The sequence below is a fragment of the Dendrobium catenatum genome, unplaced genomic scaffold (genome assembly GCF_001605985.2).
Source record: "Dendrobium catenatum unplaced genomic scaffold, ASM160598v2 fragScaff_scaffold_484, whole genome shotgun sequence".
Lineage (NCBI taxonomy): Eukaryota > Viridiplantae > Streptophyta > Magnoliopsida > Asparagales > Orchidaceae > Dendrobium > Dendrobium catenatum.
Genome location: NW_021318946.1, coordinates 377,394 through 402,333, shown reverse-complemented (window position 1 = coordinate 402,333; position 24,940 = coordinate 377,394). Strand labels below are relative to the sequence as shown.

The 24,940-nt window shown below is 32.5% G+C and overlaps 3 protein-coding genes across 3 annotated transcripts; 1 reads left to right on the top strand and 2 right to left on the bottom strand.

Moving 5' to 3' along the window:
* Positions 1-2,120: 2,120 nt before the first annotated feature.
* LOC110114820 lies at positions 2,121-3,602 on the top strand. The gene is made up of 2 exons (XM_020847833.2): positions 2,121-2,666; positions 3,027-3,602. Exons 1-2 carry the CDS (start codon positions 2,199-2,201, stop codon positions 3,096-3,098), a joined length of 540 nt encoding a protein of 179 aa, XP_020703492.1. The 5' UTR covers positions 2,121-2,198; the 3' UTR covers positions 3,099-3,602.
* A 7,736-nt stretch (positions 3,603-11,338) lies between these two features.
* Positions 11,339-13,108, bottom strand: LOC110114826 (BRI1 kinase inhibitor 1). Its single transcript, XM_028694438.1, has 2 exons — positions 12,682-13,108; positions 11,339-11,906 (listed from the first exon to the last, which is right to left on the bottom strand). The coding sequence occupies exons 1-2, from the start codon at positions 13,070-13,072 to the stop codon at positions 11,407-11,409; spliced, it is 891 nt and encodes a 296-aa protein (XP_028550271.1). The 5' UTR covers positions 13,073-13,108; the 3' UTR covers positions 11,339-11,406.
* A 3,562-nt stretch (positions 13,109-16,670) lies between these two features.
* Positions 16,671-23,582, bottom strand: LOC110114849 (uncharacterized membrane protein At3g27390; the record flags this gene model as incomplete). Its single annotated transcript, XM_020847874.2, is given in 7 exon segments — positions 16,671-17,062; positions 18,704-19,149; positions 21,139-21,313; positions 21,436-21,542; positions 21,648-21,936; positions 23,169-23,302; positions 23,387-23,582. Coding segments are annotated over 7 exon segments (1,519 nt in total), but the record flags the coding sequence as incomplete, so codon positions are not given.
* Positions 23,583-24,940: the final 1,358 nt, after the last annotated feature.

The window sequence follows — 24,940 nt, the reverse complement described above, 5'->3', positions numbered from 1 at the left end:
GTAAAATTGAATCATAAATATATTTTTTTTAACATTAGAGTTAAGCTTTCTCTTTCATCATTATTGAAAATTTAGTAATTTATAATAATTTTCATCACATTTTTTGCATCCTTAATGTCTCATCCAACATGACATGTGAATTAATTGAAGCCCTACATATGATCACTCCAAATAATTTATGAGATCTACAACAGATGTTGACACTTGAAACTAGCCAACTTTAATAGCTTGTGAATTTATGCATCATTTTTTAAAGGAATTGTGATAGCCATAACATTATAAATTGAAATTAAAGAGAGTATTTTATACACAAAATACATTACAAAGAAAGTCATAGCATAAGGGAGAAAATGAAAACATAAAAAATAGACTGAAAGAAAAAAATAGTTGGTACGTTGCTAGATCATAGATAGGAAGGAGAAAGAAAAGGAGCTTAAATTATTTCTAGAACAAAATGATAGTCAATTTCAATATATTTGATGTGTTCATGGATGACATGATTTTCGACAATGCGAATAATAGCTTGATTATCATGATGAATTTTAAATTTTTGTGAATTATTAATGCCAAGGTCAAAGAAAATTAATATATTTTAACCAGTGCGACTTAGAAATAAGAGTAAAAATATAATATTTTATAGAAGAAAAAAAAGTGGTTACTTATTTTCTTAGTTAAGAAATTCTACCAGAGTTGACTATGATAAAATAATTGTTAGTGTAGTGAATAAAAGCCTGCATATCAATTGAAGTAAGAGAACTAAAGGTAGAAAGAAATAAACCTTTGCTAGCATTACCTTTAAGATCATGAAAAACTCGATTAATTGACTACATTAAGATGATTGGAATATAGAAATTGCATTAAATTCTTGAGAATGTTTGTGGAAGATTTACCTTTCAATAATGTACAAACAGTAGGAGTTCAGTGAGTAAAGGGTCGATCGTTCAAAAATTGCGAAGAACCTTAAGAACCCTATATAATGAAAAGAAAAAAGAGGTGCGCGAATATGTTTGAATATGAGCCAAGACGAAGAAGAAAGAGGCGAAAAGATTGAAAGCCATTAGAAGAATTGCCTGATGCAACAGTCATGATTTTCGATGTAGTGTCAATGATCAGCTTGGAATGGTAGACAAAGAAAACGCACACCGAGCACAGATATTCGACAAAGGAGGCGAATAAATTTGAATATGCGCTAGATGAAAGAACAAGAAGCGGGCACGAAAATGCCCCTCTTAGCGCCAAATCGCTCTGTTAGGGCCAAATCGTCATGTTAGCACGAAATTAGAATTGGCCCTAAAAAATATTTTTTTAAGGCACTTAAATAAACATGCCTTAATATATATATGTCATTAAAAATTAACTTTTTTGTAGTATAGTTCAAACAAAAAAGGGAGTAAGAAATAAAAATTGCTCCATAAGAAAATCCTATGGTCTAGAACAAGACGTATCCTAATAAAATAATATGTCAAATACATTTTATTTTATAAAGAAAATTTCACTAATTGAACCAAAATACCTCAACACCTAAAAATATAAAAAATGCTAAGAGATTTTACAAAAAGAATAAGCAATAAATCATTTGATGATATAGATGATGTCATTATATTGAATCATAGTATCATTGACATAGACAATAATAAAGATAAAAGCATAGTCATAAATATTGGTAATAATAACTTAGATGAAAATATGTACTCAATGAATAAGAGTTGCTAAATTTTAGATAACCAGTGATGAGCAGCCTGTTTAAGAACATACATAGATTTACTTAATTAATTAACATATATGAGTCACCTATTTATAGAGAAATTATTCAGTGCGGACTCCGAATGTCATCCAGAGACTAATCAGAATGTGCCACATCAACTTTTGCCCAATACCTAGCTCAGCACTACTCGGTACTACTGCTGTGGCACATTCTGATTGATCCCTACACAGAATAATTTCTCCTGTTATTTCATATCAAAATCTTCATATATATCCCATTACATAACATTCAGCACATACATGATACATCATGACATGCATGTCCATAATCACATACCATGCCTGATTCCGTTCCCTCCTTCAAACCCACTTTCTCCTCCCATATATAAATACTCTAACCTATAACCCCTAAGGTAGTGGAGGCCACACCAAAAGCACGCAATACCATTCCCCTCATCCCGCTCTCATATACTCCCCCCATCTCTCCCTTTCCTATGGCATGCATCAACATGTTCAACGACCACCAAGCCGCCGGCTTTTGCGGCGCACCGCCGCCGATCAGCCCTCGCATCTCTTTCTCCAATGACTTCGCCGTCGAGCCGCCGCCACCTCCGCAGCAGAGAAGCGCTGCACCACCCGACACGAACTTTGAGTTTGCGGTCGGCGGCAGGCCGATGATCGCCGCCGACGAGCTTTTCTTTAAAGGGCGGATGCTGCCTCTTCGCGACACGTGTCCGGCTCCGGGAGCGGCGACTGGGAGGGTCACAACTCTCCGCGACGAGCTCCGCGGCGAAGGGGACGAATGGTCTCGTCCGCCCAAAGGGTCGCCGAGGTGGAAGGAGTTTTTGGGTTTCAGGCGGGCCTATTGTGGGTCGTCGGGTCGCAAGAGTGATAAGGGTGACCAACGGTCTTTTTCCGCCGGAGGAGAGTCGACGGCAGGACCAACGGGGAAGTTTGCTCAGGTGAGAGTAAGATAGATTAATTATATATAAATCTATGTTACATGAAATAAACGACAATGACATCAAAATTAATTTTGTTTTTAAGATCAACAGCTTCATTTTTAACATACAAATTTGGAAAGTCAATAAACAAAATAAATACTTTATTGATTTAGATGCATCCCTTCTTTTCTTCTCTGAAAAATATGGCATACATTCAATAAATCTTCATTGCCTTTTTTCTGTAAAGCTTTTGAGCAATAAAAGAAGAGACTGATTGTAGCAATGCCACTAATATCAAAAAAATATTTTCAGAAAAAAAACTTTTTTTTTGAGATTTTTTAGAGTAAATCGAATTAATGAGTGGTTTTGTGTGTGTAGGAAGTGAAGGGAAACGGTGGAGCGAGAGCAAGTGATGAGGATGAAGATCAGATAGATCAGCTACAATACTGAAGCTGGTTCCATACATGCAGTACGTATATGGAAGAAATGGAGCTTCTTCTTCTTCTTCTTCTTACTGTTCTTCCTGTGAAGAGGAAATGGAGAAATTGTCTGTTGACCAAAGAAGAGCTTTCTTTTTCATTTCACCTTTTTCCGCCTTCTCTTTGGATTTCGCGGCCATGGATGGATGAGAAGGCTTTTGGTGTGATGTTTGGGATGAACAGATTTAACTCTCACTGATCTGTATCTTCAGAGCGCTAGCACTCAAATTATATGTTAATTTTCCAAACTTTCAGGTTTTTTTTTCTTTGTTTTTTTGCTAGGAAGAGTGGAAGAAAATTTGGTGGTGTTCAGCTGTCATGGCTTGTTTTGTTCTTCTGTATTTTTTTGAATTTAATTTTCTTTTCTGTACAAAAGTGTGATGAGTTTTGAATCAATACAGATCTGTGAGGCCCTGTGTTTATTTGCTTGGATCTTGCAGATTTCTGTTTGGGCGCTTTTGGGTGCTTAGCAGTACTACTTTTGTCTCTACAGAGCTCTAAGCTGAATCCAGAAATAAGAAGAGAGAGATGACCTCAATAATATGATTCTCTATTATGTATATTAATGCATGCATCCTCTGTGTATTTAGCTGTCACTGTTTCTTCGGAGTTATTATACATTTATATAAAAATTACATATATATCCGATCCTACAGTAGGTGCAAAATATTTTATTTTTCACGGTCAAATTGCCCTGATGAATTTTGATTTTCCATTATTCTCTCACTTTGAGAAATTAAATTGAGTGTAATATTATAAATAAATATATTTTGGTTGTAAGATATTAATTTTAAATGTGAAAGGTAAGTTTTTTTTTTTTTTTAAACAAAAGGAAATATATTAAAATCATCAACAAATGTTACAACAGCAAAGATAAACGCTAACATAATTAAAAAACTAAAAAACAAACAAAAAAAAAAAAATAGAAGCTAAAAGCGAGCTCAGCAGAAGTTCCAGGCTCCCAGCATCCAGGACGTCCCGCACGGACCGTCCAGAAAGGCGTAGCAAGCGTCCCAATAATCCATCCCGAAAATGCACACCTTCGGTTGCCATCAGCAAAACGACCCGGACGCGAGGCCCGACCACATCATTGCTCAAAGCCTCGCGAAGTCGCAAATCGAACAAAATATCGGGGAAGGGAGAATGGGCTGTGGTGCAGAAATGAGTGAATGGAAAACGACAAAACATTGGGGTGCGAACTGCAAACTGTGAAGGAGTAGGGGTCGGTTCTGCCCACTGATCGGAGCTTAGGAGATAAAAACGTAGAAATTATTACTTTCTTTCTTTCTCTCCCTGAAAAAGACTTCCACTCCTACATATGTACTTCCCCTCTTTACGGAACTGCGACATCCTATTAACCATAAGCTCCACAGCCAACAAACGTGGCGTAAGTGACTTCCTAGAAAAAGCGTAAGTGACTTACTCACTTCCTTTCCTCGACTTTTACGGCATTAGTTCATCGTCAAGCAATTATAATTTTTTCTGCATATTGATCATTAACATTTATAAAAAATGTTTATTTTTGAATGGTTTTTATTCACAAAAAAAAAAAATGCGAAAAAATAAAAAATTACTTTATTTTTAAATTTGATGCTGATTTAATCATTTTTATGAAAATATTAAAATATTTGATAATTATATATCTCGTTGAAAATTTAGAAAATAATTTAACTAGTAAAGTATATAAAACGGTCATTATATTCTTAATAACGCGTGTAATGTTATTTGTAAAATAGGAGTGAAATAATAATTTTATTAATTTCTATTCGTGAAAGTTAATAAATGTGATATTTTTTATTTTATTTTTTATTTGACTCTTGAGAAACGATATAAACTTTTTTTTTGTTGGAATTGCGAGATAAAAAAGAAATGTATTATAATAAAAAGAATTACACTAATGACCTATGAAAGGAACAAAAAATAAAAGTTATATTTAAATAATTGGCTCCGTAAATAAAATTAAAGAAAGAAGTATATCATGATATTACCAACTAAAATCAAAATTCATAAATAAAAAGACTATTGAATTAGACCAAAAGAATTCCCCTTTCACGATTAAGGCTTCGTTTGGGATGATTGTCTTTCTGCTTCTTAAAGAAGTTTCTTAGTACAAAAAATTTAATTTTTGTACTATAAAACGGCTTCAAGAAGCAATAAGAAAGCTGTTTCAAACGAAGCCTAAGTGATCAAAGCATAATAGCCCTCGAGTAGAATCCACTCGATAAAGACATCAAGCTAGAATGATTGAGCTCGATATCAAAGGGGAGTAAAAATAGTTAAGTTCTTCACCATTTTGAGGCTATGAAGAGGATCTGATTGAAGTCATGCTGTATGGATATCCAAAAAATAAATGACTGGAATTCTCTAAATCTTTATTGCATAAATAACATAGCAAATTATTTATTATTTTGAGGCCTCTAAGATATGTAATTCAATAATATATAAAATGTATTTTTATCTAATAACTATTAAGCCATATAATGTGGGGGTGTAAATGAGTCGAGTTTTGACACTATTGATCTCAGCTCATTAGTCGGAAAGTGAGCTCGAACTCGAGCACGTCCCACTATAAATGAGCTCGAGTCGACTCGCGAGCCCATAAACCAGTCCATTTATTATATAGTTTTTAAATATTTAAATTTTTATTAAATATTTTAAACATTTATTATATATAATTATTTTTTAAAATATTTAAATTTAATAAATAAAATAAACTTATTTTAAAAAGTATTAATAATTATTCGAGCCCATAAACCAGTCCAGTTCAAGCCGGCTTAAAAGCAGACTTGTCTCTCTTATACCCTTAATACCATGCAAACCTAGAGAACACTAGGACTAATTATTCTTAGGCTTCATCTTTTTTATTACTTTCTAAAATAATTTTTTTTATAAAATATTTCTACAGAAAAAAAATTTTGTGCTAAAAAATTAATTTAAAAATAATAAAAAAAGCTGTACTAAACCAAGCCTTAAAGTCTTAAAGAGACGTGCTTTTCCCTCATAATAGACAAAAAACTCTTTCGTATTCCATAGGATTAAGAGTACTAAGGGTAAAGCACCAAGAAATTGAAAAAGGAAAATAAAATTTTTGAAAAATATTTCTTTTTCCTATTTGTGGAAAAAAATTAAGCTGTAAAAAAATTCTATTTAAGAAGCCTTAATCGAAATTACGAGTAGAAATTGGACAGTTGGGCCGGGCTGTAATTCAGTCATACAAGGATTAAGGCCATGTTCACTGTTTTACCCAGTTTGGATGGAAAGCAAAAGTTGGGCCCAAAGTTGGAGCTGGGCAATCTGGGCCAGAAGTTTATGGCAAAGACGAATCGTTTGAACAATATGCAATTGAGTGATAATAGTCAGATGATTGTGGATGGATCATTGGGCGATAATGGTGAGATGATATTAGCTGTTAATCGACGAAAGTTGAATGATAGTAGATGTTAAAAGTAATCATTGACATCTAACGTCGGTAGAGCTCTAGAGATTTTTAGATCTCCAAGCTCTTTTCAACCCCGAATTAAGGTCTCTTTTATATAGACAATGAAATTTTATTTATAATTTTTGTAGTTGCATTCCTATAATTCTAACAAAAATTCTTAAAACTTTCTATTAAGTAGGCCATGCATGTTGATTCTCTCATTAACGACATATCATCGTTTTAATATTGAAGTATTTTAATGATCTCAAAACTCAGTGATCATATAGTTGTTGAATTTCTCTCATGGAACTACTCATTTTGAAAATGATCATTCATGCACAAAGCTCGCAAAGCACCTCATTTGCTTCTATACTCTCTACAGATCTCTGTATTATGTCTTCACTTTAATACTGCAATGGCTTACTCTGCTTCAAGTTCACTTTGATGATTCTCTCAGCCGCCACTCTCATCTAAATCGTACGTAAAATAAATAAATTTATATGATATTCATTATTCAATTGAAATAAAAATAATTTATATTCAATATATCAAATATATTTTTATTTCATGTGAAATGCAAATTAAAAAAAAAAATCAAGTTGCCCTTGCAAGAATGAATAATGGAGCTTCAATCTTTTTAATTATTAAAAATATAAAAAAATAATTATTCTACAATAAATGTTTTCATTTTTATGAAAAAAAATATAATTATGAAAAATACAACAATTAATCAGTTTTATGATTTCACATATTCTGATGAGTCAAAAAAATATTTTTTAACTAGTTTTTTTTAACCTTTTAATTGATTTTTTTTTCTAATAATGTGATAAATCGTGTTGGGACCCGTTAAGAGGAAGTGACGGGCTAGCCAACACGGAAAATGACTCGTTATCATGAATAATGAGCTGGTTCAGTACAACCACGACACGTGGTAGTACAATCGTAATAAACGGCTAGCGGTGAGCTCGGATAGGATAAGAATTCGACACGTGGCTTCTTTTTAACCATTGAAAAGTTCTGCAGGAAATATTGCAAAATATGCCGACACGGCATTAATCTGTATCTGTGTATTATCTTCCGCTTCATCCACTCACATAAATAAATAAAAAATTATCTAAAAATATTTTTATATAATTTATGTCAAAATAAAGTTAAGGTTTTTTCAGATTTATGCTGAGATTATTGCTCATATCTAATATTATAAACTACATTAATCTCAGCAAAAATTTAAAATTTTATATTAATATAAATTGTATCAAATATTTTTTGTTCTAACATTTAATGTTGAAGTTAATGGAAGATGATTAAAATTTTTGAAACTAAAATTATAATTATTATTAATTTCTTTTATTAAAGAAACATTTACTAAATTTTTAAGAAAAAAATATAATTACATGAAAATTATATTTAATAAATATTTAATTAGAAAGTGATTAAAACATTTCTATATTTAACACAATTAACTCAAACATTGAATGTTAAAAATATCTCATTTTAAAGAGTCGACGAATCAAATTGTCCTCTCAGAAGAGTTGAGACCATTTTAGACTTTTTTTCTTATTGCAAGATTAATTTGTCCAATGAGTATAGCATAATTTTTTTTTACTTAAACATTTTATTTCTCTTAAAATAAATCTGATAATTAGAAAATACATTTAATAAATTTAAGTCTTTACCTAATTTTGTATACAATTTGAATACTGATAGCTCATTTAAAATGATTTTTTGCGCACCCAAACTTTCCCCCTCTAATGGATCGTATGCTAGTGGGCCCATGAAATAATTGGTGGGCCACTTAGTTGGGTTGTATTTATTTTTTTTAGAGCAATAGTTTAAAAAGTATGTGATTTGAATTTATAATTTATAGACTTCATTTGAAAAGTTTTTTTTCTACTTTCTAAAATAATTTTCTAATTAGAAGTTTTCAAAGTTCAAAAATTATTTATGCTAGAATGCAGTTCTATAAAACAGTAAGAAAGCTATATCTCAAATGAAGTCAAAATCAACAAAAAAATTTCCGATGAAATTTTTTTCACATTAACCGGGGAGTTATCTTTTTCGCATAATATCTCATCCGACTGTCAATTTACGATCATTTTCTCAAACAAAAGATCATTTGAAGTATGAATATGATGTGGGCCCACTTCAAATTACAAGATAGGGTTGCTTTATTACTTGTGGCTAGTATAGATTAGAGTTAGTTCTTATCTGAAATATAAGCTCAAGCACTTAACTTAAATATCTAAGCATCTAATAGATAAATTTGACTTTATATGCCTCATAATACTTAAAATTAGCCAAATTTATCCTTTGATTTTCATGAAATAAATTATCTTTAAGTTGGCTTCATATCAAAATATCACTCAAAGCTTATACTTTTACTACATAAAAAATGATATTCTACCCTTCCACAAATCAGCTTTCTCCATTGTTATTATCATCCTTACGCTCAAGATTTCTTCGCTCAACAAGATAGGATGTCAGCATCGGTAGCACTCAATCGAAGAAAAAATATACATCAACGATTTCAACATATATAAATAACATTTTTTTAATATTTTAATATTTCTATCGTGAACTATTAGTTAGGTCATTTTGATGGGGTTGTAACAAAGACTTAGTTAGAACATCAAAGAGTGTTTTCACAATATCAAAAAAAAGTGCTCGAACAATGTTCGTTCATTGCTTGAATCTTGAACATGGTTCAATCTATGCTCGAATATGGTTTGAAGAAAATTTGAATCATGTTGGAACGTATATTTTAATAATGGTGAAGTTGTGAAGTTACTTGCTAACTAGCTATTTTTTAAAGATGAATAAAGTATCAATATTCTTGTATTGCACGCATGGAGGACAAAGAAAACAAAAACGGAAAAAATGAAGTGCATTAATTATGTATAGAAGTAAGGAATATTCGTTCAGAGAAATGTTCATGCATTAATTAAAATTTCCTCAAATATACTTTATATCATGATTTTAAAAATCAGATCAAATTGATAGGTTCGGCCATTTCAACCATGGACCAGTCATTCAATCAATTCAGTTAAATTCCAAAGACATAATATTTCGATTCGGCAATTGTTCTTCCATGTACTAATATTGATCAATTTATGGCTTTTGATTATATAATTAGATGGCTTGGAATAAAAGTTTAGAGAGAGAGAGATGTGTAAAAACATATTTGTTCACACAATTCATTATTTTATCTTTAAATACAATATAAAAACTAATGAAGTTGATCCAAACAAGCTCTAAACATGAAGATTTAACTATCAAAATAAATGTCCCAATGTACAGTGCATTGCACTCATTCACGTCCAAAGGCATTCGACGTCCGTACGTAATAACCTCTCATAGGAACAAACCCTAATTCTAATATAATGTTTTGCTTCTCAAACTTTCCACATAAAAAAATCATATGTGCTCTCTACTTGCTTTCTCTCTAGTCTGCCATCCTATGGAGACGAGATGTAGAACGTCATCTGAAGACCAACCAGAATACGCCACGAAAGCCGCTGTACCGAGCAGTATGGAGTCGCGATACCGAGTAAAGAAATGACGTGGCGCATCCTTGTTGATTTTGAAACGGCGTTTAACATCCGCACAGAATAATTAATCCTGTCTTTTAGTTGTTATTAGCGGTTAAGGAAATTAAACTTTTTATCTATAAATGCAACTTTCAACATGCTATACCATTTATTGTCAAATGAGGGAGAATCAACACAATCCTTATTCAAGCAACACATAACCTCAATATCTGTGCGAATTTATTTCTTCAATCGAAAAATTTATCACCTAAGCACATTATATTAATCAAGCAATCTATAGAAGATTAAACAAATCATTAGCAATAACAACACTCTGCTTCAACACTTAATTAGTCGTCTTCAACTGCAATGGAGTTCTTGCAGTGTACAATGGCAGCCTGAATAGCATTCTGTAGCTCCTCCGATGAGAAGTTAGTCGTCGGAGGCGTCCCAAGGAGGTCTCATTACTTAGATCATCCAATAGGGTGTCACATTTACATGTTTAGATGCACAATCAAATCAATTTATATTTTAATGAAATTTGGTATTAGCCCTTTTTTAATGAAATTTTGGATGAATAATCTTTGTTGGGAAGTTAAAAATTTTGTATAATTTTTGGCTAAATGAATGAATCTTAGAGCAATTTATATTTGTTAAACTAACAAATATTTCAAACTTTAAAGATAGATTGAGAGATCAAACAAGCTCTAAACATCAAGATTTAACTATCAAAATAAATGTCTCAATGTACAGTGCATTGCACTCATTCACGTCCGAAGTTATTCGACGTCCATACATAATAATCTCTCCTAAGAACAAACCCTAAATTCTACTAAAGTTTTGCTTCTCAAACTTTCCATATAAAAGAATCATATGTGATCTCTACTTGTTTACTATCTTTGGAGAAATTATTATGTGTGGAGACGAGATACAGAACTACATCTGGAGACCAATCAGAATGCGCCAAGCCAGCGGTACCGAGCAGTACAGAGTAACGATACCGAGTGAAGGGGGGACGTGACGCATTCTTATTGATTTTCGAACGGCGTTTAACGTCCACACAGAATAATTAATCATGTCTTTTAGTTGTTATTAGCGGTTAAGGCAATTAAACTTTTTATCTATAAATGCAACTTTCAACATGCTATTCCATTTATTGTCAAATGAGGGAGAATCAACACAATCCTTATTCAAGCAACACATAACCTCAATATCTGTGCGAATTTATTTCTTCAATCGAAAAATTTATCACCTAAGCATATTATATTAATCAAGCAATCTATAGAAGATTAAACAAATCATTAGCAATAACAACACTCTGCTTCAACACTTAATTAGTCGTCTTCAACTGCAATGGAGTTCTTGCAGTGTACAATGGCAGCCTGAATAGCATTCTGTAGCTCCTCCGATGAGAAGTTAGTCGTCGGAGGCGTCCCAAGGAGGCCGCTGTTTGCCGGCGATGTCCGAATGGACGGTGGCGCCGACAACCCTCCCTGACCGTGCCAGCCCCGCAGCCGACCGTCCCCGGAGAAGGAGAACTGAGAACTCCGCCTTATTTCCCTCTTTTCTTTCCAATAGTTCAGGAAGTGAAACGACTCAACCAAGCTTGTGTATTTCTTCCACAGGGAGCCGAAGCCGAAAACCTTCTTCTTTATCGTCTTCTTCCTCTGCTTTTCCTCAACTCTGTCTTCTCCGCCGTCTTTTCCTCTCAGCCATTTTCGGAGCCAAATTAAGGGGAAGGATTTGGAAAGGCTACGGCCATTGTAGTCTGAGGTAGAAACAGCGGCGGCGGCGGCGGTGTTGCTGGTCTCTCTGTAAGAATTTTGAGTTATAGCTACACTTGTTTTTTAATAATAAAGTTGAAAATTATTTTATTTTTTAATTGTTTTAAATATCAGTAAATTGTTTTTTAATTACACTTTTTCTATTAAATTATATAAAGATATTAGTTGCGAGACAAATAATATAATTAAATTATTCATTTGGCCACACTTTTTATAAAAATATAAATTATAAGCTATTTATTAAAAAAAATTTATATCAAGACATTATAAAAAAAATTCATCAGAATAGGCATATATATTAAAAAAAGTAACTTCAGTTTCTTAATTAAAATTTAAATATAATGAAGATAGATAATATAAAATATATAATACATCTTATGAATATATGATAAAATTAATTTTTAAACCATCATAATAAAGTTTAGTAAAAAAAAATTTATCCAATTTTTTCTTAATTTAATATTTGATGTGAAATACAACACAATTATTTATAAAATATATTTTTATTTAATATAAAATATAAGGCAGGTTTATGTAAATTGGAAGGTAATTTTAAAAAAATTTAAAGATGTTTTTTTTATTTTTACTTCAGATAATGTTCAAATAATTATTTTCTAGCTCAAATTATTTATAAATATTTCTCATTAATTTTTATTTTGAGCTTATGGCTATCTATTTAATATTTATATATCTCTTCTAATCATAAAATCAACAGCCATATTTCTTCAAAAAAATTTACTGCAATATCAAAATTATAATAAAATTTAAAATTCAATCATATTATAAAAAAAAGAGCAATTGAAGCTCAAATTGACACTAATGCTTACACATACTCTGCTCCGATTTGGCCGGGGGGATGGAAATCGGCGTTGTGTATGGAGATGTCGGAGGGGCGGTGAGAGACGAAGTGGAGGGGGAGGAGGTGGCCGTTGAAGAAGATGTCGTCGGCGGGGGAGAGGTCGAAGTCAAGAAGAGAAGAGGAAGACTTGCTGAGCTTAACAGCGGCAGCTGCGGCGCTGGTGGTGGCGGAGAAGGTTTTGGGAGCGTGAAAAGAGATTGTGAAAGAGAACTCGTGGGATGGGGAGGAGGACAAGGAAGGAGAAGGAGGAGGAGGACGTGGAGGAGGAGGTGACCATGGCGGTGATTCCGCCGCCGCCGACGGTGACGTTGGAGCTGTTTCCGACTTCGCTGCTTTCTTTGTGTTTTCCGTGGCCATTGATGTAAGGGGCTCTATTGAAAATGAATATAAGGAGGCATTAAAAAAAACGGCTCAGAATAATTTTTATTTTTTCCTTAATTTTCAGAAATTCTTATGGGATTATAAATTTTTGTTATCATGTAAGATATTAATTATGATAGCTATTTTTATAAATAAAAAATAAAAATTATTATGAAAATCGCGTTGGATCTACTGAATAATTGTATTATCATATTGAAAAATAAAAAAAATTTATTTTAAAATGATGAATTTTAAGATGTTCGAATTATTTTTAAATGAGTATTAAATATTTGTTGAATTATATTATTTTATTGTATAAATTGCTCGATATTTTTTATAATATTTGAAATTTATATTGCAAAGCCAATATCATAATATTATTTTTATATTAAATATTATTAATATTTTATTTATTCATGTATCAGGTACTCTGGTGTTCAAACGATTTTTGTCAATACATTTGTGATCAGTTAAATTGCATGAAATTTTTTCATGCTTCAAAGTTTAAACTAAGACTTCGTGTGGGACGGCTTTCTTCCTGCTTCTTAAAGCGGCTTTCTAGTTAAAAAGTTAAAATTTTTATACAAAAAAGTCTCTTTAAGAAGCAGTAAGAAAGCCATCCCAAACGAAGCCTAATTTAGAAAGATAATAAGGACCATGTCAAATTTTTTTATCTAGATTAAGGACTTCGATTGAGATAACGTTTTACTGCTTTGTAAAGTTATTGTTAAAAAGTAGTATTTTACTACAACCATTTTTTTTTTTGAAAATAATGAAAAAATAATGGCCAAATAGAAATTGTGATTATAATCTAAAAAGAAAAGTCATAAAAAAGATGTCCCAAATGAGACCTGAGTTACCCATAAGTTTATAAGAGGATTACTTAATTGAGTTAGTTCAATAAAATCTTCTTCTAAATGCATAAAAATACTTAGAAAATATGAGAAGTTTATAGATTTCAAAAATTTACATTCTACTCATCTCTATTAGAAATTCAAACACTCCATAATATTATATATTTTTTTACTTTAATGAACTTTGAATTGAATGATTATAATTTTATCGGGCTCGTTAATAGTAGACACTCATTTTGATTATGACTTTGGGTGATCAAGTCATTAATAAAAGTATACGTTTTAGATATATCAGGTATATTATTCAGAGTGATGAGCATTGAGCCTGTTGTGTGACAAAAAAGTACCCCTCAAGTTTAAGGAAAAGTTTTATAACCTATTGATGAGATCTACAATGCTTTATGGCGCAAAATGTTAGCCATAAAAAAGAAGCATAAAATTAAAATAAGGTTTGCAGAGATAAGATTAGAGAGAATCACCTTAGATGATTTGGTCACATAAAACGTCCGTTGATGATTCGATTAGGAGAGTATATGTATTAGATTTGACCTACCTTAAGAAAGGTAGAGGTAGACCAAAAAAAACTTAGGTTGGAAAATATTTGAAATGATATTTTTTTAATTAGATTTGACCTATGTTTTTGTTTAGTGATTGATTTGGATCTTTCTGAACTCTAATAAAATTATTCTTATCATCATCAAAATATATTGAAATTAAATTCAGATGATATTATCATAATTAAATCCTAAAGTTTCTGATCCGACATCAACACAGACTACCACTCAATTTTTTTTTTGCTTTGGAAAAGTTGTGTTAAATTCTAATCGGGAATTGAATGTGCCAAATTTAATTTGAAAATGTCAATCAATCATAAGGAATTTGAGAACAACCATTCCAATGTGATTTGTGTATTGACAATTACATTGAAGTATTGGACATATCAAGTGGGCCTTTTTTATAGGTATACATTACAGTCTTTCATTTTCATAGAGTATTCCTAAAGCTTGATTTAGGCTTCGTTTGGGACAGCTTTTTTATTGCTTCTTAAAGTAATATTTTAGTACAAAAATTAAAATTTATGTACTAAAAAGCTACTTTAAGAAGAAGTAAGAAAGTCATCCCAAACGAAGCCTTAAACATTGCAAATATGAACTGTTGGAGAAAAAAACATGGAGCTTAAAGAATCAATTATGGAATTCAAAAAAAGAAACAAGATTTCATTTGAAATAGTTTTTTTTTACGGCTTTTTAAAGTAATTTTTTATTACAAAAATTTTGCAAACTAATTTTTTTTTACTAAAAAACTGCTTGAGAAGAGCAATTATTATGTGCGGACGTCGAATGCAGTTCATCATCCGGAGACCAACTAGAATGCATCACGTTAGCGGTATCGTGCAAGGGTGATGTGGCGTATTTTGGTTGGTCTCCGAACAGCGTTCGACGTCCGCACAGAATAATTTCTTGCTTGTTGTTGGAGAAAGAAGTAAGAAAGATCGAAACGGTTCAAAATTGCCAGCCTAGGTCATGAAATTTTGTTTAAATTTTCATCATAATTATATATAATTATTGTTTGCTCTATCATGTGAATTACTTCTTCTATTTCTATAAAAATTTCTCAAGAGGCTGGGGGTTCAAACTAATTTGTTAGATATACTTAGACTTATTCATGTCCAAAGTTCCCACAAGTTCTTCAGCGCCCGCTTAATATTAAGGAGAAAAGCAGTAGGTACATTTCTATCTCTGAGTTTATCTTCTTCTTTGATAAAGCTTCCTATATAAATGCTAATAGTGATTGTGCTTCTTTATTAGAATTTGTTCTTTATATTAATAACAAGAGAAAGATATGATAAGATTAAGACTTTGTTTGAGACAGTTTTCTTTCTGCTTCTTAAAACAACTTTTTAGTACAAAAAATAAAAATTTTCTACTAGAAAGCTACTTTAAGTAGTAAGAAAACCGTCCCAAATGAAGCCTAAATATACTTTGTTAGTGACTTCTTGTTAGGAATTTGATTGTTTTTTAGGATGACGATGATCTTTCGAGTAATTTTTAAAAGTATTATTATCGAAAAATTATGTTGAAGATTACATTTATGGAATTTAACTATACTTTTAATTTCTTTCTTTAACTTACTGTTATCTCTTTTGATACAACAACAAAACAACAAAATCAATCATTTATCCCATTATATGGGATCAGTTACAAGAACTATTTTTTCTTTATTGTGTCTTATTAAGAGTCAAATTTTAATTTAAATATAACAATGAAAGGACTTTTCAAGCCTACATCTATCTTTCTTAACATAGGCCAAATATAATACAACTATTCTCCTAACCGGGTCATCAGAAAGCCGGCATTTTATGCGTTCAAACCATCTAAGGCGACTCTCTAATCTTATCTGCCAATGGAGCTACTCCAACCTTTTGTTATTAGATTATTTCATCAGCTACATTCATAAAAAAAATTATTAGTTGCCTAAGTAGATTCTATTTCCTGAAGCTATTTGGCAAGATATACAGCAAATAGTCTCTTATGTCTTAATTAGAATGTTAATATACAAAAATACTTTAACAAAATCATAATCAAACATTGATACTTAACTATAACCACAAGCAATAAATGAATATTTCATAATTTTTTTGTCTAACACCTCATTAAACTACAAATATGTACATTCAAAACATAAATAAGCCAAGTTATCAACTACTTACAACCTTCATCTTTCAAATTTGCTCAGGCAAATAAATGAACATGAAGTAGCTACATCAAAACTGATCATTAATTTTCTTCACATCACATTTACATACAAATCTGAAGTCATTTGATCATACAATATGTTGGATCCCTCTATTTCACATTGCAATGCTAATTACATTCAGTTCTGTGTTTAATAAAACCAAACAAATTTGCAAAACTAGCACAAGCTATAAAGAAATATATTGGTAACAAACACTATAAAAAGCTAAACATCAATTGGAGCAATCTCAACTGAGGATGCTGACCTGTTGAATTGAATTTTTGTGGAGGCTGAGACTTCCTTTTCTTGACAGTATGTAATAAGACTCTTCACCACATGTCTGTATTTTCTTCTGTAAGTTGGAAATTTTGTAATAGTTCTGCTCATGCCTACCAACCTACCCAAATTGGATAATTTCATTGAAGAAAGATATGTTAGTATCATCTCCATTGATATGCTCAGTAGAAAGGAAGAAGAAGCATATAGCTTAGAAGATTAAGAAGATAATGAAAGCCTCAGGAATTGAGAAAAAAAAATTAAAACTAAAATCAAAGGTTTTGTGTTCATAAAAAACTTATAAATTATTGAGATCTTATTTGATATCTTTCACATTTACTCAAAACTAAGACTTTGTTTGCTACGGTTTTTTTGCTGCTTTTTAAAGCAGCTTTTCATTATAAAAATTATATTATTTGTACTAGATAGCTGTTTTAAGAAGTAGCAAGAAAGCCGTCCCAAACACTGCCTAAAACATCCTTTGTCTGCCAGAAATGTCTTTGTTATCAGGAGTTTCTCTGAGCTAACTTAAGAATAAATTCTTTAGAAACCAGTTAGGGAATGCGTAATTTGATAGCAAGCGAACATACAAAGTTCTCGACAGACACTGCAAATCATCTGTAAATGATAAAGGAAGGTGGAAGACTCTGATTGCAAAGGAATATATCATTTCAAAGATCTATATGTAATGAGTCCACTGAAATTGCCAAATTAAAAATACAAAGGTTGGATCACCTAGAATAATTTTGAGAAGTATCATGGGTTGAAATTATGGTCGGTGATGATAGAGCATAATCTTGGTATCAACTCTCTCCCGTTGAACAAGCAACCAATAGGTTAAACAATATTCTTAGATGAACTATGCACACTCCAAGACAAATTGTTGAGATCATACACTTCTACATAATCGCTCATGGCATGGACAGGGCTGGGATGGTTTTCGAATGATCTCCCTTACTGCAAATAAGGCAATGGTGGCGATGGCCAACAATGATGGCATGGAGGTTTTGTTTTAGGTGATGGAGAGGAGAGTAGATAAGATAGATGGAGAGATGGATCTAAGGAGTATAATTTGGCTATCAAAGACTTGTGCGGACTCATCTAGACTTGGAATTGCATGTTGGAATCATCTCAATGAGACGAATATTTAGACTATAATCACATAAAAATCGAATTCCATTTGACCTTTTAAATAAAATTTGGATGTTTTAATCTTCCTTTTGCGGGCTTTGCTTGATGTCATTTGAATTCAGATCCAGTTTCTCAGTGTCATTGGGAACTCTGGGCAATAATTAGAATTGCATGTGAGAGGAGCCAAAAGAGCAAACCCAAAATTTACAAATAGGTTGGGGAGGGCGCAAACTTTTATAATATACATAATTAGAGAATTTCAGGATAAAAATTTCAAATTATACATTATATATGATTTACCTAAATCTTAGGGTCTAGAGCCATCTCTAACCCCCTTGATTCCACCATTGGTTGAAATTGTCTCAATAAGCCAGTGATTTTGATTATAAGCATGAAAAATAGAGCCTGAATGACTGAAAAAATTGTGGAAGTTTTCTGTTATTTGACCATTTTGAAGTTTGAAAATTGCATCATTATTCGTGTTGAATATAACAGAATTTTGAGAGATGTATCATGTGATTATGCATGTGCACATGTGAAAGAGAATTGTATATGAATGGGAGGCTTGTGAACTTAAGAAGATTAATGAATTTTCACATCTTATCTCACAAATGAGTAAGAAACTTCATACCTCCGGCTAATAGCCTGCATTTGAGCATTCTTTAGAGCATCTTGGGGAACAACAGACCCATTCTCCCAGGACTGCATGCTCATATTATCACCATTAAAAAGAACCAACTTCTCCAAGAACCTCACCTCCTCCACCTCCAATTTTATGACCTTGATTTGCTCTTTAAGTACCATCACAGGGTGGAAAAACCAATCTAACAGCCGATCATGAGGTCTGTTCAGGTGGTTGACTTCAATGCCATTACTCAGAAGTAGTCCATTGGAACCAGCCTCAATGGAATAGAGCATAAAGTGCAAGAATGCATAAGAAGGCAAACCTAAGCCAACAATATCTTGTTTGGCTTCCTTTGTCCTCAGCCATTCAGTTAGCTCATCTTCAGTGACTATATTTGCATCAAGAAGTTCTTTGCCTCGCAGTTCTATGGACTCCATCCACTCCTCCCATATCTGTTAATTAAAATTTGGAAACTTCTCAATTATAAACAGGAACAACAGGATGATATTGAGCACTTTTTTTTTGCTCAAAAAGATGATATTCAGAAGGAACGTTTTAGTTCACAACATAAAGAGTAAGATTCAACACTTTCAGCCATCCATAAAACATGCAACAAGGGATAAAATATATCTATATCTATATATATATATATATAATATATATATTTTTTAAAAAGGGGTGTTTCTTAAAGTTAAATACCGGAAATGAGGCAATACAATAAATGAACATAAATGTGAATTTCAATGCAAAATAACCACAAAAAAAAGAGTAGCATAGCATACACATACAAATGCCATTGTTCTCATTGAATAATATCCCTTAAAAGTTATGGTTAGTAAGTATTAAATGGTTTCCTCCCAGCCAAGGGTTTAGAAAGATTGAGTTTATTAACATGAAAAGGGGAACTATGTTTTAAGACGATAATTGCTGAGAAGAAAGTAACAGATTTGTTGGCTTTTTACAAATCTCTGAAGCACTCAAATTGGAGTGCCTGTTTTCCTTTTTATTCTTCATACATGCAAACTATAGGAAATTTTCACAATTTAATGCAGCACCTTGGTAAGTAAATTTTTACCTGATTCAAGTAGTTCATGCCATTTGAAAGCAGAAGTTAATGTCACCTTTCTCAGAGGTGTCCATTGAATTTTTCCGTGTGAACCAGATTTCCATTTCCATGTCTACATGCACCGTAATTTAGATCTTGGAATGCTGTGGTGAAGCTACTTCGTTTCAATATTAGAGTTAGGATGCGGCTGGAATTGAGCTCCTGCAGTGAGTTTTACTGATCTCACTGTGGGCCTGTATCATCCAGATGGTTTCTAGCTTCTTTCACCTCCCTTAGTTGTGAATTGCCTGTGGTTACTGTAGGTAGCCACATGATTCTTATAGGAGTTCATATAGCTATAAATCGCTCCATCTATTCTAGTAGACAAACCACTGATATTTCACCTGATTTCATAATAGGGTTGCTGCTATTGTGCGTGATAGGTTCTAACATTCATTTACAGAGCATGCTTCATGGTTTTGCAGTTGGTGGTGGCCAAAGCTTAGACCGGTTTCGAAATTCTGTTATATGTGTGCTTTATCTATATCTTAAGACGAACTAAATTGGTCGCAAATAAGGTTTGATGCTTATTAATATTAAAATCTAGGGTTTGAAATAAGATCTTTTTCTTACTTGATAAAATCTTCATTTATATTCAATCTTGTGTGCTTGGTTGAATTTTGATTCTTTCAAGGGTAATGCTAGTAGGCCTTTCAGGAAAATTTCCTCCTTGTACTAGTATGCACATAGGTGAATTCTCGTCATTTCCCTTATGCTACAACCCGAGCAATGTGGGTGCTCTTTCCTAATAATTTCGAAGTTTCGGATGTATGACATTTGAGCAATCTCACACAATGTCACTTTTTAGTCCATCATTTTCGATATCATTTGTTCATAGGTTCTTTTATAGTGATTTTGATGTTCTGAATGCAATAGCACGGTCCATTTCATGAAATAAGCAATTTCGCATGACATCGTGTTCATCGTGATTGGTTGGTTCAATTTCGTAGTGATATCAAGGTCAACATAAATCAATAATATCTATTATAGTTAATGAACAAATCAAGCAATCTAATAATGCTACTATTTATAAATTACTTCTTTTTTTTTAACTATTTACAAATTACTAACTCCTGATGAATGATCCAATTGAGTTTGATTTTGTTTTGGTTCCTGGTTTCTTAATATACCAATCCAAAAAAAGAACTTCAAGAAGAGAGTTAAATTGCAACAAATTTCAAGAAATTCATTATTGATAATTGCCTCAAAAAAAGAAACTTGAAATTTAAAACTCGTCCATTTTGTCAAATCTAAATGTGCATAGCTCTTCACAACTAATATTAAATTCATTATGGGTTAGTTTTCTAACAACATCAATATTAGAAGAGAAAACCACCTGCACCATCTTCACTTCTTGGATTGTCTCTCTAACAGATCTGGAAGGAGCCAAGCTAGGTACAAACAATGCGGGTGCATCTTGACGGACAGAACCATTCTTTATTCCTTTTCTGGTACTAGCTCCAACAGAAGATTCTGATGAGTGAGATCTACTCCTTTTGCTGTATTTAGGCCTGTTCAAGCAGTGAAAACAATTCCATCAAAAGAAAAAAAAACAATTTTCTACCCATATAAGTTTCATGTTCGTATCAATTAGGCTGTAACTACACCAAGAAGATAATGAAAGACGAATTACTTTGGAAGAAGAGAACCTTCTCTTAGATACAACCAATCATTCGTGTATTCATCAAACTCTGCAACAATGGCAACTACATAAGCAACTCCCCTCCTGAAAGATCTTTCCTGCATCAAAGACTTGCTATTGAAGAGCTCCGATTCCAACAACTCCAAAATGTTCTCCAATTAAACTACAAAGAATTTAAACACAGGAGTGTAGGAGGTACTTGCCTTATATACAATAATTGAACCATACAAGCCAACAAAAATGCTCGATAAAATAGCCAAAAGAACACTCCCAATGACAACAAGCGGCCAGAGAAGAAAGGCTAAACCAGCAACAGGTACGCAGGCGGTTTCAAGGAATAGACCTTCTCGAGTTATAACATCATGAAGCAACCTTTGCCAGCCCTTAAAAAGCATGTAGGGACTTTTTATCAATGCTATGATGGTATAAAGTGGGACATCCACAATCAATCCTAAGAGACCCACAACAATACAAGCTGGAATATCTACCAACCTGCAGATGGCTTGGAAAACAGAATAGTTAGAAATCCACCAGTGATATTATTTTGCACAATTTTAATGAATGGTGATACATAATTCTTGTTCCAAAATTTTTTTTTCCATACTTGGACAGTTGATTTGTCTTGTTAAATAAGTTGACTTGGGTGCCAACTCAAAAATTTAATTTGGATTGAAAGTGAAGCATGATCTTGGAGGTATAGTCCTACAAAGCAAACGGTACTTGTGCTTTGACTGTGCTGCATATTCTCACATAGAATTAGGAGTTTCTCCTTAAGGGCATCTCCAACCAAACTCCAAAAACATGAATCAGCCGAACAACAAAACTTCCGGTATTTGGTTTGGTTGCGGGTGAACAGTGAGACGCCAATATTGACGTTCATTTGCGTTATTTTTCTATCTCTACGGATTTGCTGAAGAAACTCGCGAAAGAGGAGAAAGAAGGTTACCTTCTACAAATGATGCAAAATGGAGTTCCATTGGAGATGAACCACGCCATTTTTTAGCTTCACTGTATTTTGCAGCAAAAAATGAGATTTTCGGTTGGAGATGCCCTAAGTCAATGATGTGATTTTCAAGTCATAAAGAAGGTGGACAAGCTAAATGTGGACTTTTTAAGCACATTATCCATATAAACCAAGACTAATTTCGACAAGAAGGAAAAAACTATACAATGGTTATGAGAGATGTACAAATAAGAGAAGGATTTTTCATGGGATAGCAGAGATGCAAAAGGTGAGAAAATATTGTGCGCCTAGGAAGGAATCATTCCGTTGGTATTAACAGTATAGAGCATGAAGTTTGGTTTAGTGTCAGATCTCATATATTTTTACTCCTGAAATCTCTGTTACTAGAGAAATCACCTCTTTCTTCAGCTTGTATAACCATTTAAGATTCGTATGTCACTTTTATGGGATTTTAAATCTTCCTTTCATGGCGATTATGGTTCCATAGCAACTTTTAAGACAAATGGTATCAAAGCTATTAATTTGAATGGAATTAAGTGATTTGTGTGGGCTACTACTCTGTGGCTATTACCAACTCCTACGATGGTTAAGTTCATAAGAGGTGAATCCCTGCACTGGATTGTCGTGATCAAGTGTGTTGTTGGTGTGTGACCTCATGTTATGAAAGCTTGAACAGAAGATGATTTGAAAAATGGTTGCAGAAACTTATCAGTGCTACTTAAAGAATGAGAACTTCATTAGTACAATAATAAACTTTTACCTTATAGAGTAAGTATGTTGTTCACTGGTGCTTTCCCGAAACTCTTTCAAGTAAAGTGGATAGGAATGATAGCAGAAGTCTGCAAAATCTCTAACCACCGTACAACTGCCTTTGATCGTTCCCAATGTCCCGTCCTATTTGATTTTCAAGGTCTCAAAACTGTAGATCCCTGGAAGTGAATTAAACAAGAAAACAAGGCAAACTGTTTCTTCACTTACCACAATGCTATGGAGGAACTTCTTCATTTCAGTTTTATGTCGGAAAGCTTCAAAAGTTGACACCCATGGAGTGAAAAAACCATAGCCAATCCCTACAAGAACGCTCCCAAAGATGCTAAGAGCCAACCACAGGGCAGATAATATTGGAAGAGCAATAAGAATAGCAAACTTAAGAGCTGCATTGATCCGACAAGTCCTGCATATAAAACAAACTTCAATACAGGTCTAGCAAATGATCATGAAACAAAAAACAAGTCGAAACAAATAGCATTTGGAAAGAGGATTTTACTTAAAGCGATTCAGAAGACAAAGCAGTGAGCGAAGAAATAACAAAATCATATTTTTATGTTAACTAGCACCTCAGATATGTAGAAGAGAACACCATTAAATTATGGGCAATATTCAGCAATTGTACACACAAATCTATCAAGACATCATATTTATTTCCATTTGTTAAAGGAACCACTTAATGTCAACCGGAAAGAAGCAGATGCTCAATATTGGGAATCATTAAGAGCAAAATTAATATAAAAAATCAATGCCCAAAACAAACGAAGAATTTTATACAAATTCATCTAATTGATGACCACATTTTGTAGTTGTTGAGGCAAATTTCACTCTGATTTTATTGTGAAATTTTTTACAGCCATTATTTCTACAATCAAAACATAAAGATGAAACTCTCCTTCTTTATAAGAAATAAACAAAATTAGAGCAGCCGAAAAAAGGACATCGAAATCGAAAAATAAACTCAATAAAATAAACCCCAAAACTGCCTAACTCAACCAATGTCAAAATCTGTTTAGCATGTTTTCTTAGTAGAGCAAAAATTCAACTCTACAATTTAACACAATATATGTGCAAGAAAATGCAAAGAATAGCTTCTCAAAATAGAGTTTGAAAGTGAAGGTTATATGTGTGTTTTGCCAAAACGAAAACTATAACTACCTATTACCAAAAAAATGATTGCTGCATCTAGAATATTAAAAAAAAAATAATGGTATAAAAATACCTCTGAAGACTATATAAAATGTTGACTTCTTATCATGTGTGCCCATATTATGTCCCAATTCTTAGTTTTATATTTTAATCAGGAACCTTCCTTTACTTACCAAAAGTATTATTATGGACTTAAATAGATGGGGAAAATGGCCGGACTTCCTACATATATGTCAAGAAATTGGTGCACAAACAAATACAAATGCATCTGCACGAAACCCTCATCCAAAGTGCCATGAGAAGAACAAGTAATGGTGTTATTTATAGATTTGGAAAGCCTTAATGCATATCTCATGTAATTAAAGAGATATAATTAGCATATATCATTTTTGTGGAGAGATTTTATTAGGACATATTATGTCATTTATATATTTACCTTTAATGTAATTTTTTATATAACATTGACTCTACTCTCACCTATAAATAAGATGTCAAAGGGGAAGCCTAAAGATACAACTTTCGAGCAAAAAAATCGTAAAGTTTCTCTCCTATTCTCTCCTATCTTTCTTTTTAGTTCTCTATTATTTTTAGCCAAACTTGCTAGTAAGGTCCCAA

Coding starts and splice junctions, on each gene's coding strand:
- LOC110114820 (XM_020847833.2), top strand. CDS start 2,199: ATGGCATGCATCAACATGTTCAACGACCACCAAGCCGCCGGCTTTTGC. Junction 2,667..3,026: donor CAACGGGGAAGTTTGCTCAG/GTGAGAGTAAGA, acceptor TTGTGTGTGTAG/GAAGTGAAGGGAAACGGTGG.
- LOC110114826 (XM_028694438.1), bottom strand. CDS start 13,072: ATGGCCACGGAAAACACAAAGAAAGCAGCGAAGTCGGAAACAGCTCCA. Junction 11,907..12,681: donor AATCGGAGCAGAGTATGTGT/AAGCATTAGTGT, acceptor AAACAAGTGTAG/CTATAACTCAAAATTCTTAC.